The following is an 18,591-nucleotide window of genomic DNA, read 5'->3' as shown; positions in this document are numbered from 1 at the left end:
AGAAGATATTCTCAGGTTATTAAAAGTATTTTTGCATCACTTTTCCCACTCAATTACCATAGAAGTTTTTTTATTTATTTTTTATTTTTTTAGCATCTCAGAAAATAAATGACAGGAAACGAAACTCAAGCACTGTGGATCTTGGGTGCATTTTCAGATCTTAGGAATAGAAGGAATGTTTCCCACTCCCTCTCTCTCCTCCTGGGACCCCAGATGCTCTAGGGGACATCACTGCTTTGCAGAAACGGAAGGATCTTCAGAAAGGAAGCAACTGTGCTAATACTCAGCTTTTTTGCAAGATGCCTCTGATTTTGCAGATTCTCAGGCCATACTTTTAGGCATACGCTAGATTTCAGAAGGGGTCTGGCTGGGAGACAGGGATGAAGAAAGGAAAAAGTGGCTTGTAGTTTTAGAAAGCAAATAGTTGGGAAGAATTCAGGGCCAAATAATCCAAGTCATAAACTCAAGGGACCTCAGCGGTCCTTTAGGTGAGAGGATTCAAACTAGGCCTCAAACATTTGCAATTCAAGGATTCTTTGTTCAGTTGGTTTATAAAGTTTTTTAAATGTAAGCCTGTTAAAAAGTTGGGAGAAATTAGCACAACATTGTAAATCAAGTATACTTTAATAAAACACAAACAATTTTTTTTTTTTTCTTTTTAGGGCTGCACCCAAGGCATATGGAGGTTCCCAGCCTAGGGGTCTAATCAGAGCTACAGCTGCCAGCCTACACCACAGCCACGTGGGATCTGGGCTGCATCTGCAACCTACACCACAGCTCACAGCAACACTGGATCCTTAACCCACTGATCGAGGCCAGTGATTGAACCTGCAACCTCGTGGTTCCCAGTTGGATTCATTTCTGCTGTGCTACAACGGGAACTCCAAAAAAATAAACAATTTTAAAAAAGAAAGCAAGTAAAAATTATTGACTCAGACTCCTGCAAAAAAATATAAAAATGTATTAAAAGGAAAAAACTAGATTTCATATGAAAAACAGATCTGACAAGTCTGGCCTGTTTTTCCTCACAGGTATAGATGAGGGGCAGCCATCTCCAGGGTCCGTAGGTGCAAACTCCCTGCCGTCCCCAGCACTTTAATGCTTTATTTCTCTTCCCCTCCATTCGGGGACATTTGTGCTCCTGATCAAGTCCCCTCTCACTTGTTCTACAAATGAGAAAAATAAAACCCTGGGGCGCAGCCACAGCTGCTCAGAGCAGAGCTATCCAGCACCTGGCTCCTTCACACACAATGAAACCCTTCTGAAGCTCCGTTTGCAGGGCAGAATCTTGAGTTAGGGAGATAGCCCTGCTGGCAGCCTTGCCCCTGAAGCCCCCTCTCCCCACTCAACAATCCCTGACTTTAGAATTGGTTGACCTTTGAGACTCTTTGGCCTTCTGCAGCTGATGAGTAGGCATTGTCATGCTTATAGCAACCTGCAGTCTTCCTAGGCTCCAGGCACACCCTGTAAGAGTTCCTGATGATTCTGGGAGACGCACGTTATTAACACCATCTTACAGGCTCAGGACCAGGAGACATGGTCAAGTGCACTGGCTGAGCGGCACATAAACCCAGGCCTAGCTGGTTCCAGGGCCCGAAGGCTCACAGCACAGCCCTGCTGCCTTGCAAATAGCCACCATCTCTGCCAATTAAAAACAAACAAATCAGAACTTATTTGCTACTGAATAAAGTTAAACAACAGTGTCCCAAACAAAACGTCAAAAGGGGTTCCGCCTCTCCACCTGGAGTTGTCCCTGGGATTCGTGTATACACCAGCTGCCCCATAACACTAGAAGCTCCCTCTCAGAAGCTGCCCTGCCTTAGGTGCTTCTGGGTCTCCACTGGGTGCGGAGCAGTCACACTTAATACCACCTGTTATCAGTCAACAGCTCTTAACTTTCAGTTTTTGATCAACTTTTATTAAAATGGGGCCTCTTGGGAGAAGGCATTTTTTGTCCCTTCACTGGTTCTCAAAGTTCCTTTCTCTGTACTTCATGTCTCCCCTCTCCCAGTCTTATCCACCCATAGCTGCTGCTGGTTCTGCTTCTTTTTTTTTTTTTTTGTCTTTTTAGAGGCGCACCCAAGGCATATGGAAGTTCTCAGGATAGGGGTCGAATTGGAGCTGTAGCTGCCAGCCTACACCACAGTTACAGCAATGTGGGATCCAAGCCTCTCCCGTGACCTACACCACAGCTCATGGCAATGCCAGATCCTTAACCCACTGAACAAGGCCAAGGATCGAACCCCCCATCCTCATGGATGCTGGTCAGGTTCGTTGCTGCTGAGCCACGACGGGAACTCCTCTTTCCAGCGCTTTTTAATTTTTTAGTAAATCAGGTAAAAATTCAAACCTAAGTGATCTTAAAAAGGAGCATAGGTGCAGAATACTTGAATACCAAAGCAGGGTGGCTGTTGTAGAAGTCACACTGGTTCCCAAGTAATAATGGTACTTACAACCCATATGATCATCAGTCTTCTGGACAAATAAGGGTCAATATTCCAGTGAGTGAATGGAAGGAACGTGATGTAGAACACTTCTTGGCCCAAAGCGGCTGAAAATCTGAATAGGTAATAGTAGAAATAATTCTTCACAACGTACTTCTGTACATAAGCCTAAAAGACAAAAGTTAGAACACTCTGTGAGTTCACTGGACAGATCATTAAAGGGCAAGTTTTTAAAACCTCCGTCTATGATTTTCACAGGGTTTCAACTATGCAGGTGCTGCCTGCTCTCTCCTTATATAATTACAGTATCATTACTATCAGCCTACAGTGATACTGAACATCTATCAACCCTGATGTGTCCATATAAACACAGATGATGTTCGTTTTTCATATCGTCGTACAATTATATAAGTAACATCCCAGACAGAAATATCAAGGGGAGACACACCAAAAAAGCCTCCTGTGTATACAGAAGGCTGGAAACTCAAGGGAGGTGAGCTCTGTCAGGACACCATGCAGGTCCAGGGCTGTGGTAGGCAGAAGAATGACCCCAAAGACATCCACATCCTTATCCTTAGAATCTGCAACTATGTTACCTTACATGGTAAAAAGGGCTTTGCAGATGTGATTAATGATTTCAAGATCAAGGGCTTACCCTGGGATCATGTGGGAAGGTTCAATGTAATCAAAAAGATCCTTAAAAAATAGAAGGAGACAGAGAGTCAGGCATCAGAAAGCAATTTGAAGATGCTACGCAGATGGCTTTGAAGATGGAAGAAGGAGCCAGGAGTCAAGGAGTGCAGGCAGCCTCAAAGAGCTGGAAAAAGTGAGAAAAAGGATTCTCCCCTTGAGCTCTGCGGATGCCTTGATTTTAGCCAAAAAATAACTATTTTGCTCTTATGACCTCCACATATTCTGTATCCACAGGATAAATTTGTGTTGTTTTAAGCCACTAAGTTTGTGGTAATTTGTTGCAGCAACAAGGGATTTTTTTAAAAAGCCTTTGAATTAGCTTTTTTTCTTTCTTTCTTTCTTTCTTTCTTTCTTTCTTTCTTTTTTTTTTTTTGGCTGCGCCCATGGCACATGAAAGTCCTCAGGCCTGGGATCAAACCCATGCCACAGCAGTGATCATGCCAGCTCCTTAACCTACAAGGGCACCAGGGAACTCCCAGTGTGAAGACTTGAGAAAAATAACTTGCTGATGACTGTTTGTAATTTCCTTTTTAAATAGGATTAATCAAGTCAACCGCCACAGCGATGATGTAAGAAACAGAGCAAGTACACAGGGGGCCTGCTAAAATGCACTCCCATTGTCTATCACCTCTTCCACCCTATTATCCTGGTAGTAGGCAGGGGGGGGGGGGAGATTTAAGGGTATTAAAACAGGCATAAGCAGACAATCTATTTAAAAATACACGGTGTATGTCCTGAAATGATGGTATCATAGTCCTGAGTAAAAAACAAAAGCTTTGTCACCCTGTTAAGTGAATCTAAAAAGCAGAGGTTTAAAGCTATTGATGGTAGACATAAACTTCCTAAAAGTAAAATCAAAGTAAAATGCCAATACAGAAAATGAAGAGGAAAAGAGGCAGTCCTGCCACAGGGGTGACTAGGATCAAGGATCTTGTAGGTCTGGATTTTTGGTTTGTTTTTACACAATGTCGAATGTTGGGGAAATTCAGAGAATAAGCTGTGTGCCCTTACTCTGCAAATATTCATTCTGTGCCTAGGATGACTCAGAACTTGGGCTGGGTGCCAAGAATATTCAGATGAGCCAAGTGTGATGCCTGGCTTCAAGGAGCTCTTTTCTGGTGGGGGTGGCTGGGTACCAAAAAGTATAATTTGAGGGAATTAATTTTTAAAAGACCAATATTGTATTTGAAGCCTTGAAAAAGGCCAGGAGTGCATTTTATACCTAAGCAGGGAAAAAAAAAATGACCTTGGGGAAATTGCAAGAATATCAGTTGTACCTGGCACTGCTGGCTACCTACCAAGTATGCATGGCTTTCTTTCTGGTCTCTACAAGGCTCCCAGTTTTATTCCAGCATCTTTCCCTCCCCCACAGAGCCCTGTGACTCAGGGGGAAGCTGATACTGCCCGCAGCTCCAGAGGTATATTCGGATTTGTGTAAACCAGTCATGGCAAGTTAAAAAATCAACCTCAAGCCAAGCAGTGCATGGTACTACCTCAGAGAAAGTTACTAGTCAGGGGTGAGCATATAACGTTGCCTAAAGTTCATCTCTCTAGGGATAAACTTTACTTCTAAGTGAATTCAAAGGAGAAAGAATGTATCCATCCCAAAGAGGATATATAGTAATACATAAAATGAATTAAAAAGGGAAGTTTCACCTCTTTGCCAAGATATTATGGCTGAATTTACAAAACATGACCAAGGGATTGTGAAGAATAAATAAGTGACAAACTCTTCCCTCCTACCTTCTCCCCATCTCTCATTATTTAAGCTAAGGACTCATCTTTGCAAATTCTGTTTTAGAAATATTGGAGTTCCCGTCGTGGTGCAGTGGTTAACGAATCCGACTAGGAACCATGAGGTTGGGGGTTCGGTCCCTGCCCTTGCTCAGTGGGTTAACGATCCGGCGTCGCCCTGAGCTGCGGTGTAGGTTGCAGACGCGGCTCGGATCCCGCGTTGCTGTGGCTCTGGCGTAGGCCGTGGCTAAAGCTCCGATTCAATCCCTAGCCTGGGAACCTCCATAGGCCGCGGGAGCGGCCCAAGAAATAGCAACAACAACAAGAATAGTAACAACAACAAAAGACAAAAAAATAAAAAAATTTAAAAAAAAAAATAAAATAAGAAATATACATCCAAGAGTCCCCATCGTGGTTCAGCAGTTAACGAATCTGACTAGCATTCTTGAGGACACAGGTTCGATCCCTGGCCCTACTCAGTGTGTTAAGGATCTGGTGTTGCATTGCTGTGGTGAACGCCAGCGCCACAGCTCCAATTCGACCCCTAGCCTGGGAAACTCCATATACCACAAGTGTGGCCCTAAAAAGTAAAATAGATAGATAGATAGACAGACAGACAGACAGACAGATAGATAAACATCCAACAGGCCTGACCTTGGGGCAAACCCTGTGAAAAGACCCTTTTTATATAAAGATTAGTTATTTAAACACCAGCTATCAGGCACACCTGATGATCTGACCTGCTTTGAAACTTTATGAGAAAACTTCTGCAAAACTTTGACAAGGGTCAAACCCCTTTCATGTGTCAATTCCTGGTACCCAAGAATTATATTGATAGGGATAGAGTAGGATGGTTACCCAGCTATTTGTAGAAGTCCCAGTAGGGGACCATAAATAGAGAGGGAAACCTAGGGAACTTTTAGAGTCCACTGTAAGTTAATAATCACTCTAAAAAGCCATCAGAATGTCACAGAACAAAGCAGGCTTGCTTAACTATAAAACCATAAATAAAGCACTATGCCTCGGGTCACTAAGTGAAAGATAAAATAGGGCCTGTGTTCATGTTCAGCAAGATAATGATCCTTAGGACCAAGGATAGGAATTTAAGGGAAGGATGACATTCCAAAGTAGGAGACCCTCATTATACAGAAACCTCAGACGATTCGACACATTTTAGCATCTGTTACGACCCTTCCACTGATCTGAATAAGTACCATGACAGTCCTAGTTTGACCTCATAGGGTCAAATATTCTCTTATCCAACACAAAAGAGGAGCTAGTGATGTACGCCTGATGTCTACTTGAAGAATGAGGAAGGCGGTCTTTTCCCACTTTCCAATTTCCTTGGATTATAAAAATGTAGCCCACCTGATCCTTGGGGCAGAGCCTCTTCTCCTGCCCACTAGGATGCCTCACAATCATCCTATCCTCATAAATCTATTTCTTGCCTATCACTTTGTCTTTCACTAAATTCCTTTTGTGCTGAGATGCAAAGAACCAGAGCCTCAGTAAGCCCAGACACAAGGTGAGTGATTCTAATTGAAAACAACGTGGGTTCAAGTTCCAGTCTGGGTTCTGGCTGGGTTCAATTCAGAGGTGTTTTGATTTCAATATGACTTTATAAATACTCAGCAACAAGCATTTTCCTACCCTAAGACTTGTCTGAGACCAAGTTCAATATCTTCACTCTAGCAAATAATTGAAAAGACTGTCAAAGATGACAGGAAACTGCTTTAGTGTTATGTATTACTAATTAGTATCTTCAGGCATACTTTTTAAATCTCTTAGGAACTCCCTTTTTTTGAGCGAAGAGCTAAATATTCTCTAAATCTTCTCAGAAACAAAAAAGCAAAGAATAGTCAAAGTGCATTTTAGATTACATCTCTGTATATGTAAATAAATAAGTTGAGAGCCAATATTTGCCTCCGAATTCCTGGGAATTGAATGTACTGTCAGTAAAGTGGTTGAGTAGCTGTCTTTTCAGAACAAAAACCTAAGTTTCCCTTGTAGGAAATCTTAGTGTGTCTCACTTCAAGCTACTTTTCAGTTCCAGTATTATGTGTTGGTCTCATTGGGAACAATTAGAAGGAGAAGAAACCGGGGTTAGAAATAAAAATGGTAGCAGAGAGAAGAGATAAAACTGAGAGTCAGTCCCCAACCTCCCCATTTCCCACTTGACCATCCACTCCCCGGAGCCCCCCGTGGAACTCCCGTCACTGTCTCTGCGGCAACAGCCACCCCCTCCCAGCAAGAGGCTGGGGCCTGGTTTATTCCAAATTTTATCACCTCTTTTTAATTAAAAACAAACAAACAAACAAACAAAAAACCTGAGAGGCAGGAAACCAAATCCCAGAACAAAACACCTACATTCTATAGAATTGGCTACACACAAGTGCTGACCTCCCAGGCAGAGGGCCATGTTTCTGGGGCACAGAAGGCAATGATTATCAGTTGATTTTTAGGCCAAAAAAAAAATCAGGAAAGCAGTGAACATTCAGGTGGGTGGAGAACTACTTTTAGAAATAAAATACCTCTTAGCATGCCAATCATCTGCCGCAAAGCCAAAGAAGTTTCCAGTAGACAAGGGATGCTAGGATGGAAATTACCTCTATATCCATTATTACCAACTGTGAAGTATCACTGATATTTGTCCATTTTATTTATTTTTCTGAAAGTTAAAAAACAAAATGTTTTTGCAGGTAGGAGAAAAAAAACCATCATCTCAGTTTTGCAGTGCTTGCTTTCCTTTATGGTTATAAATTCCTCAAATGCACATCCCCCTAAAATGGGGTTTGGAGTTACTTAATGTTTGAGTGGGAGAAGGACTGCTCTATTTTGCTGATACCTGAGCACTCTGTGTCTTCTGCAAGGCTGCCTTCAAGGCATAAATAAATGAAGACGGAGTGAGAGCTATACGTATTGACAGAGTGATGAAGGCAAAGAATGCTGTGAATATGTAATTTCTTGACTTAGCTCTGCCCCCAAACACCTGAATGTTTTTTTGTTTTGTTTTCTAAACACACAGAGAGGAGTCCTAAATGCAGAGCAACTATGGCCAGGTCAGCGCCACTGGCTGTAATAAGGTCTGACCCAGACAGCAGAGGCGCGAAAGTCCAGCAGACTTGGCAGCTGGCCCGGCTTTTGAGCTTTCAAAGGAGGAAAGCAAGAAACAGCTTTTAGCCAAAACAATGCGTGACCTTGGGAAAGTCAATTTGCCTGGAAAGGATGGCGTAGTATTAGTTCAGGTGGCTTTTAAAATACAAAACCAAAATTTAAGTAGGGAAAGGCCTATTAAATAGACTGTTACCCAGGACCCATTATATAAAATGACATAAGATTGAAAGTCTGTACTAATTAGCTGAACATGAGGAGGGGCCCAGGGAACCTCTGTTTCAGGCCGGATACCCCCCCGCCCCCCAATCCTAAAGTTTTCTCTGGATTATCCCTTCAGAGCAGTTCAGTAATCAGTTTGAAAACCACTGACCTTAGTCTCTGCCAGACCTCACATACCACCTTTCTGTGACTATCCTTTGGCCTTGAACAAGCTATAGGCATTCTGACCTTTAGGTCTTCAAAGGACTTGATAAACTCTGGACCAGTATCATTGCAAAGTCGTATTACATATCTCCATTTTTTCTGATTAGAGCTGTAAATATGTGCTCTTCCAAAGGTCAAGTCTGAGATATTTTCCTATCTCAACAGAGCCGGAAGCGGTCCACTTTAATTGGAAGCAGTAGAAGAAGATCATTCTTTCTGGCTGGGAGAGATCAGATTTGTACAGGGATCGGCACAGTTTTACTTAAAAATCATCTTAAGACTCCAAGACACACCACCAACAGCAGCAGCATTTCCTTCACCTCAGCTTTGCTTTAAAGAATATTTGCAGAGCAATGAGAAAGAAGAGTCTAGACTGACCTGGAGAAAAAAAGCCCAGGAAGAAGGGAGGGTACACAGCACAGGGTGGGGGGTGGGGGGATGGTTAAGAATGCTGACTCTGGAGAAAAACGTCTCAGATGGAATCCAGGCTGCTCCAACACTCACTTCAAATTGACCTCCCAGGGCCTCAGTTTCCCTTTGTGCAAATGGGACTAATAATAACACGTACCATCTAGGGATGTTGGGAAGATTCAATTAGAGGCTGTCGATGGTGTATGCCAAGCATTCAGGTCTGAGCATGGCAGAGAAATACCTAAGACCTAGTTCTCAGCCATGCATGACAATGGTAGCAGTGACAACTTCCCAGAAAGTCCTTCTCAATTCTAATACGCATTCGAATCTCCAGAACCTTGTTAAAAATGCAGATTTTAATGCAGTTCACATGCGGCAGAGCTGTAAGTTCTGATAGGCTCCCAGGTGATGCAGACACTGCCAGGCTGGCCACCCATGGCCACACTTTGAGTAGCAAGGGGCAAGGACACCCCAGGGAAGGGTGGCTAAACCCAAAAGGAAGGCTCTCAGATTTTTTTTTTTTTTTTTTTTTAAGGACACAACCATGGCATATGAAGTTCCCAGGCCAGGGACTGAATCCGAGCCACCGTTTTGACCTATGTTGCAGCTGTGGCAAAGCCTAATCTTTTAACCCACTGCCCTGAGCCTGGGATTGAATCAGTGCCTCCAAGGCAACCCAAGCAGCTGCAGTTAGATTCTTTTTTCTTTTTTTTCTTTCTTTTAAGAGCCGTACCTGCGGCACATGGAAGTTCCCAGGCACCACAGCCACAACAACACTGGGTCCAAGCCACATCTTTCACCTACACCAGATCCTTAACCTGCTGAGAGAAGCCAGGGATCGAACCCGAATCCTCATGTAGAGTAGTTGGTGGGGGCTTTTTGTTTTTGTTTTGTCTTTTTTTAGGATCACACCCATGGCATATGGAAAATCCCAGGCTAGGGGTTGACTCAGAGCTGTAGCTGCTGGCCTACACCACAGCAACACAGGATTGGAGCCACATCTGCAACCTACACCACAGCTCATGGCAACGTTGGGTCTCTGACCTACAGTGAGCGGGTCCAGGGGTCAAACCTGCGACCTCATGGATCCTAGTTGGGTTCATAACCTGCTGAGCCACAATGGAAACTCTGGCAGTTGGATTCTTAACCCACTGTGCCACAGTGGGAACTCCTTTCAGATGTAATTCTCAGGGTTAGAGGAAGCCCCAGTGGGAGTTTTCATGAGGGTAAGATAACATGATCAAAGCAACAGGTAAAAATGCTGGTGACCAGAAGAGAACAGTTAGTGAATTTCACGGAGAGGCCTGCAGTAGTCAGAATGCAGGAACTGGACCCCAGACATGCACCTTAAACACAGAAGATACTAAAGGGAAGGGCATGTAAAAAGTGTCCCACACAAATAACAGCAGGTCAGACAACCAACCATGATGCAGAAAGAAAGAAGGCAGCCTGGGCTCCTTGCCTTCGTCTGAGAAGGGGCTGCATAAATTCCTAGATGACAAATTCAGAATTAGTTAAGAAGGAGTCATGAAGCTTGAAAAACATTCCTAACCTCTCGGAACATCGCAATATGGGAAAAGAAACCTCATTTCCCCTAAAAAGGGCTCTTGCCCCACTGTCAGAATCCTGGCTTGGAAACTAGGTTCTCTGGCTCTGTGGGCAGGAGCATCTGTCCCTACATTCTCTGCTAAGATAGAGGCAGCACTTGGCTTTTTTTTCCTTTAAGGAAAAGATAAAAAACTAAGAGAAGAGTACCCCATTAAAATCAACTGTGAAAATCAAGTACCCCATTAAAATCAAGTCTTGGAAGTTAAAACTATGCTTTTAAACCCAACTTGGGACAGTCTTTGTCATTTCTCAAAGTTACATCTGTTACACATTCAACCTACACACTCATTCTTCTCAATTCCCAAGGGTTATCACCTTGGCATATGCTTGTCCAAGATCACTTTTCAAGGTGGGAATAGCTTCATCCACTTGGGGTTGTGGGAGAAGAGGGGCATCAGCCTAGGTCTCCAGAAGGACAGCCATTTACGGAGATTGGGGTCTCCACGGAAATACCTTCCACGGTTGGGGCAATGTCTTGAAAGGCAGTAGATCTGGGACTAAAACTCTGCATTGCCTTGCTCTCTGAGTCTCATACTCCGCATGTATTCATTCAGAATTTCTAATCTAGAGGCTAGAGATTAGGAAGGGCAAATCTAAGGAACTAATGCCTCCTTCATCAGAGCCTACACTTCGCAAGGTTTTGATCCTGCTCCCTCTGAAAGACCAGGCTTTGGTGGGCATGCCATTACACACTGCAGAGATGGAATAGTTATAAATAAACACTCAACTATTATAAAACACCAACGTTAATGTGCCAGTACAAACCAGCAATGCCCACCCATTTTTAAAAAAAGAAAAAATGAGTTCCCATGGCTCAGCAGGTTAAGAACCGACTAGAATCCATGAAGACATGGGTTCAATCCCTGGCTTCTCTCAGTGGCTTAAGGATCTGGTGTTACTGCAAGCTGCTCTGTACATCACAGATGCAACTCAGATTCAGCATCGATGTGGCTGGTGACAGCCTGCAACTGCAGCTCTGATTCAACTTCCATATGCTGCAGGTGCGGCCCGAAGAAGAAAAAAGAAAAAAACTAAAATGGCCAGTCTTTTCCAGACAGAGGCCATGTCTCCATGGACTAGTCCATCACTGCTTACTTTAGTGATGGAAGATTGACATTAAGTATGATTATTTCTTTTGGCAATAAGCACTGAGATGAAATCAAAGCAGGATCAAGTGATACCAAATGATATGTGTGTGTTGGGGGTGCTACCCAAGGGGGAGCTGTTTGAGCTGAGCCCTGGATGGGGAGGTGAGCTGGTTACTTTGGGGTTTGTGGGTTTGAGCGATCACTTGGCAAAAGGCCTCAAGTAGGAACCAGGCACTCTGGGACATGGCAAGTAGAAAAGAGAAAGATAGGAGATGAAGTTAAGAGCAGAAGCTAGATCAAGCCAAGGTATGGGTTCTAGGCTGGGAACAGCAGTAAATCCCTGGAAGGTTTCAAATAAGAGTATTGTTATTAGTTTTGTTTTGTGTTGGCTGCCCTCAGAGTATGCTCAAGTTCCCAGGCGAGGGATCGAACCCAAGCCACAGCAGTGACAATGCTGGTTCCTTAACTGCTATGCCACCAGGGAACTCAAGAGTATGATTATTTGAACTGACAAGACTAAAACAGATTTTGACTCTGAAACCAGGGGAAGAAGGCCCTGCTTTAACGCTTTCATTTTTTAATTTTTTTTTTCTTCTTTTTTGACTGGTCCTGTGGCATATGGAAGTTCCCAGGCCAGGGGCTGAATTGGAGCTGCAGCTGTGGCCATGGCAACACCAGACCTGAGCTGCATCTGCAACCTACTTGGCAACTTACAACACCATCAGATTCTTAACCCACTGAGCCAGGGCAGGGATTGAACCTGCATCCTCACAGAGACAACGTTGGGTCCTCAAGCTGCTGAGCCACCATCGGAAGTCCTGTTTTTAATTTCTTAAACCTAATGGAGAAATAGCATTAACTAGCAGTGCTGAACTTGAAAGCCAACTTTAAAGTCCCCCTCTTGGCCGAGTGATGTAGACATGCTTTGTCTTGAATTTTCGTCTCTTTACCAATATGCTCCCATCACATTTAATTATTTTTTTAAGTTTATTAAATCAAGACTTTCCAAACTATAGAGAAAATTAAATGAGGCTCTCATAGGAAGCCTCAGGAAGATTGACAGTGTCCCTTGAAGGAGAGAAACGAAGGAAGAAGATGGACAAGGGTGTCCCCTTGCATCTTGCAGTTGAGATAGCATTACAAGTTGGGTGATCTGAGAGCTCTGCTCAAGGCTTGGGTGATTAAAATTTCAGGATGGCAGGAAGGAAAGTCAATAAAATGGAAGGACAACGTCTTAGAATAAGATGCTTGAAAGGGAACTGCATGCTAATCATTTTCATCTGCTTTGCGGGCATCTGCTGGGATCCCTCAGTCCATGTCCAAGAACAAGAGGGAGGCCGGGCACCACTGAACCTGATGTGGCTTCTATTTACAGTGGAGTTTTCACTGTAGCCTTTCCCACAATTTGAGCTTTGTTTTCCTCCTGAGCACCCCTCGGATTTCAGCTCTTCCTCTGAGCATCCTTGGTCTATCTCCCTTTTCCTTTCCTGAAGGACCAGCTCTTGTATGGGGCACTATCAGGAAGGGTGAGCCGGGATGAGGACTGTGAAATTCCACGATCCGAGTGGCAGCTCTGCTTCACCTGAACCTAGAACTAGATCTAACAACTCGACAAAAGGCTGCCTGGTCATCGCTGTTAGGTAAACACACAATATGTGCGGAGGAAGCAAATCTAGGCACGAGATGGAGAGGGTCAGACAGCAGCATACAGAGCCTAGAGACATAGTCTCTGCTGGGAGAATTTCCTCCAGAGGCAAGAAGAGACACAAAGAACAGAAATGACCGTTTCCATCTGTGGGGGGGGGGGGCGGTGGTGGGAGGGGGGGGAGAGAACCAGCTGCCCTTTAAATTCTCCAAACATCTTAAGAACGTAACTGTTTTTCAAAACATTTTGGATCCGCTAAAACCTGAAACACATTGTGCCAAACATTCTTCCATTTAAATTGTTAAGCCCTTGTGTGTTCAGGGGGATTTTTGGTGCAGATGTTTCTGATTCATTTATATTAACTTATCAAAATGACATTTGGAAGACCGACGGGATGTTTGAGAAGGAGGCTTAGAGACGTGAGTTCATTATTTTAAGCCAGGAACTCCATGCCCTGCCCCAGTGCACATACACAGCGTTCAGAACTTGGAAGGGTTGATTCTGTTCTTCTCTATCTAACCTTGCAATGTGAACACACCCACTCCTAATTCTCTTAAAAAATTTCTTTTCCTAAAGCTTTAAAAGGCACTACCAAAAAAATGGGTCAAGGGGGGGTCAAAAGGTATACACGCCTAGTTATAAAATAAATAGGTCATGGGGATGGAATGTACAGCATGGTGACTCAAGTTAATAATTCCATAATTACATATCTGAAAGCTGCTGAGAGAGTAAATCATAAAAATTTTCAACACAGGGAAAAAATTATGTAACTATGTGTGGTGACAGATGTTAACTAGACTTACTGTGGTGATCATTTTGCAATATATACAATTATCAAATCACTATGGGGTACACCTGAAATTAATATAATATGTCAATCATACCTTCATTTTTAAAAATTTATTTTTATGGCTTTTTGGTTTTTTTTTTTTTTTTTTTTTTGCTTTTTAGGGCCACACCTGCAGCATATGGAGGGTCCCAGGCTAGGGGTCAAATCGGAGCTGTGGCTGCTGGCCTACACCACAGCTACAGCAACACCAGATCTGAGCCATGTCTGTGACCTATACCACAGTTCACAGTAATGCCAGATCCTTAACCCACTGAGCGAGTCCAGGTATTGAGCCCGCACCCTCATGGCTCCTAGTCAGATTTATTTCCACTGCGCCACATGGGAACTCCAATACTTTTTTCATTTTTAAAAGGCACCATCAAAATGTAAGAAAGCTATTGGATACAAATAAATTTTCTCCTAGGACATCTTTTATATAAAAGATTAAAAACAAACATTTAAATCAGTCAAAGGCGAAATGGAAGTCTGACTAGTTTGCCACTGAAGTGGTTTTATTCAAGGTGGTTTTATTCAAAGTTTTTCCTGCTTCCATCCTTCTTGTTTATCTGTGCTAAATGGGTACAGACCGCTTAGCTTGGAGATCTCTTTACCCAAGGCTATCGTGTTAGTAGGTGTGTGTGCACGTGGAAGAGAAAGCTGTCTTTGTGCTATCCCATCCCCATTTCTTAAATCCAGCCTCTGCTTTTCAGAGCACTCAAGGATTCCAAGATGGGAAGGATACTTAGAAAGATTTTCCTTTCTTGATCCTTCCCTGCCCCTCCCCGGGGCAGTGTCACATGGTGGTGGGCATCACAGATGAAGCAGGGATGGGACAGATCAAGGAAGGACAGATGGAAGCGGGGAGGGGGGGCACATTATGCTGAGAGGGTCTCCCTCCCTCTGCGCTTCTAAAGCCTTGTCTACTCAAAAAATTCTTGGGTGGTTCCATCGATTTCCTTCACATTTTCAAACTGAAGTTCCCTCTGGAAGGCTATCTCTGAGCAAGTTTAAAGTCACTGGTCCCAAAAATAAACTTAGAAAGAGCTTTGAAACTGTGTGTGTACACACATAAAAGAACATGAAGAAGAAAGCCATGCTGGGTCAGAACAATGGCCTTCCCCACCCAGCCCGTCCTCTGGCAGGCTGACTTCCTTGTGCCCTGTGTATGCTGGTGTTTTATCTTGTTTTGTTTTCACTTTTAATTTTTCGAGCTAAAAGTAAAGTTCGGGCTTGCTTTTTTTTGGGGGGGAGGTATCCTTTTTTTTTTTCCTGATTGTCTGATTATATCACTTGTTATTTTTGTGATGAGCACATTTCACTCCAGAACATGTGGCAGTTCAAAAAAACTAGATACAAAGTGAAAATTACTCATCATCCCAACCCTAAGACTCAGCCCCCTTGAATATCTCTGCTGGTCTTTCAGTGTGGTGGCCTGGATTTTCACAGGAGATTCCACTGAATCTTAAAAATGTAAGTAATGTTTGCTGTATTGTGAGCATTTCCCCAGGTCCTTAAATGTCATTTTAGATCATAATTTGTGTCAAGCTTGACTGATTTTTCCCTTCCACCTTTACTGTGCTCCCCCTTCTCTCCCTGCCATCCTTACAGCAGATCCCATCCCAGACCACAGACAGGCCTGAGTGTGAAGTGAGCAGTAATCTTATCACCCCAAGAACCTCTTGTTCAGAGTTCCCTGCCCACTTCCACAGGAGCCCCTAGAGGTACGTTCCAAGGACATTGTTTCACCTTGCCCATTTCTTATCCTGCCAAATAACCATCCATACCAACAACATTCCCTGCGACCACCTGTTTGCTTTTTTTTTTTTATTTTTAGGGCCGCCCCCGTGGCATAAGGAAGTCCCCAACCTAGGGGTTGCATCAGAGCTATAGCTGCGGGACTACACCACAGCCATAGCAACTCGGGATTCAAGCTGTGTCTGCAACCTATGCCACAGATGAGGGCAATGCCGGATCCTTAACCCACTGAGCAAGGCCAAAGATTGAACCCTCATCCTCATGGATACTAGTTGGGTTCATTACTGCTGAGCCACTATGAGAACTCCATGTTTGCATTTTTTGATCTTGTTGCTTGCTTGTTTTAGTTTCCCAAGGACCTAAAGTCTCTGTCGGATTTTGCAAAAATAGCAGGGATAGATAAAGGCCACTGAGCACCACAGCTCAAAGCACCCTGCTGAAGAATGACCTGGAGATGGGCATGACCTGAGACAGTCCCTGTCCCATAATCCATCTCACAACAGGGAAAACCAGGTCCTCCATGGGTTTGGAAGTCCTCGAGCTTTGTGCATGAGCCAGAGCCCTCCCTCTTCTGTACTGGCCAGCTCTGGCTGACATAAATGGCTGTAAAAAGAACAAGACCAGGGTCTGGGTGTCAGCACCATCTTTGAGTCCAATGACGTATCTACCGGGCAACTCCAGGCAAGTTTCAATTTTTTCACCTCTACAATGGGAATAACGCCAGCTCCCTCACAAAGGCTCTTGGAAGAGATGATGAAATGAAGTCACTTACATAAACCACATCATACCATGCCAGACACACAGTATGAGCTCGATAAGTTGTAGTTGTAATTGCAGTTTTTATTAAAAGTATAAATAATAAGAAAGTGTCAGAAATGTCTAGTTAGTAGAGCATGGAGGAGGGAATGAAGGTAGGAAGATCTTTAAAAAACCAAGACATCATAGAGGAAAGCAATCTGTCCTGGAAGGAGACTGGAACTGTGATAGAAAGAGAAAGAGAAGAAGGACATTCCAGCTGAAGGGAACAGCATGAAGAGCAGAATGGAAGCATCAAGGCTGAGCGTTCCTGGAAGAGTACCTGGTTCAGTATAGCTAGAGTGGAAGTTATTTATATTATGGGGGGGGGGGGGTTGCAGGTGGCAAGCCTACAAAGGGAAACCAGAACCAAAGAGAGGAGAGGAGTCCTGAAGGTAGTAAGGAGGAGGTTGGGTGGTGTGGGTAATGGGGAGCCACTGAGAGTGTTTGAGCCAGGAAATAAGGTGATCAGACAGGTGCTTTGAATGGACAGCTCTGTGTCGCATTCTTGTCCTTTCTCTGTGATTTCCCATCTTCTTCATACTGAAATGTATCTAAGGAGAGGTCACAGACACGCCCAGTAAACCACTTTTCATGCTGCCCTCTTGGAAGGTCTCATACACAACTTACCTCTGCCTTCGCCTCCACAGCTCGGGGCAGCCTGGGTTGAGCTTCCCCCCCACCCCCGCCTCACATCTGCAATAAAAGCCCGGCACCCCCAGAGTCTTCGTGGACCATCACGGAAGATGAAGAAAGCTTGGGTTCTGTTTTTGGCCTTGACTCTGCCATGTGGGATCGGATGATACAGTTATTTAGCAAGAAACCACAGGAATAAAAACAATTTGATGAAACCCAGAGAAAGTGAGTTTCACCGCGGAAGGCGGCGGAATGCCACAGGCTGCGCAGAGACCCACCCTGAACAAACCCTCAGGCTCTGGGCTTGGGCTCCGCTCTGCCACCGAGTGACGCATGCTTCAGAGGCCTCCTCCGCAAAGGGGGGACTGTGGTACCTACACATAAGGACCAGGACTCACTGAAGACACTCAAGTATGGAAAATGTGGTTCTCATTTCTTTTCATAGAGCACGATTTCCAGAAAGCGCTGTGTGACCAGAAGCAATGACCTTGACACGTCAGAGACGGTCAGAGAAATATGGGTTTGCAGCCCTAATAAGGAAGGGAACCGGGCCAAGTTAAACAATGGGGGTGCCTCTGCCTACTTCCCTGAGGTCGCTGAGGAAGCAGGGGGAGCATGAACTGGAAGAGCAGGGGAGAGGAAAAGGATGCTTGCGGTCCTCACAGCCCTCATTTCGGAAGAGGAGACTGAGGCTTCTGCAGGAAGAGCCCCGCCCACTGCCACACCCATAGGCTCACATCCACACACATGCTGCGCCCACCTCCCCCACCCCCAGCCCGGTTTCTGCGCTAGGATGGAAACCTGCCATCCTAAGCCAGGTGAAATCACAAGGCTGAAATCACACTGTCTGACAGGATGACTACTTGGGTTAAAATAGTGACTTCAGCATCATTTACGTCCTTATCCTTTGAGGCGTGGGTCCCCAGACCCAAAGCGTGGGTATCACCTGTTAGACTTTCAGAACGTCAAGCCCACCCCAGAGCTGGGGGAATCACTGGGAATTTTAACCCGATTCCTCAGGTGATTTACATGTACATTAAAGCTGGAGAAACATTAGTCCTCATCTCATGAGAAAAATAAAATCCTAATATTTTACAAGGCTTTCTGGGCCTATGGACACACGAAAGGGGAAATTGAAAGTGCAAAATCACTCAGTAAAGACTAGGCAAATCCAGCCAGACAGAAACAAAGTAGAGTGGTGGTTGCCGAGGGCTAGAGTTGAGGTGGGGAGAAGGGGGGAGAGGCATGGGTACATGTTTCTTTCAAGGATGATGAAAATGCTCTAAAATGGATTATGCTGATGGTTGCCCAACCCTGTGAATATACTAAAAACCATTTTAAAAAGTGAATTGCATGGTATGTGAATTATATCTCAAGAAAGGTTTAAAGTAGAAAATAAAAGCCCTCAAGAGCCTT

At 44.2% G+C, this 18,591-nt stretch overlaps 1 protein-coding gene across 1 annotated transcript in view; it reads right to left on the bottom strand.

The window, feature by feature from the left end:
* Positions 1 to 18,591, bottom strand: part of SGPP2 (sphingosine-1-phosphate phosphatase 2) — a 140,478-nt gene that overhangs the window by 84,910 nt on the left and 36,977 nt on the right. The window contains exon 2 of the mRNA XM_047773623.1: positions 2,454 to 2,612. Within this exon, the coding sequence (XP_047629579.1) occupies positions 2,454 to 2,612 (159 nt within the window). The remainder of the gene's footprint in view (positions 1 to 2,453; positions 2,613 to 18,591) is intronic.

This window comes from Phacochoerus africanus, chromosome 3 (genome assembly GCF_016906955.1).
Source record: "Phacochoerus africanus isolate WHEZ1 chromosome 3, ROS_Pafr_v1, whole genome shotgun sequence".
Classification (NCBI taxonomy): domain Eukaryota; kingdom Metazoa; phylum Chordata; class Mammalia; order Artiodactyla; family Suidae; genus Phacochoerus; species Phacochoerus africanus.
Note: the sequence above shows the minus strand (reverse complement) of the source record. Positions and strands in the feature narration are given on the sequence as shown.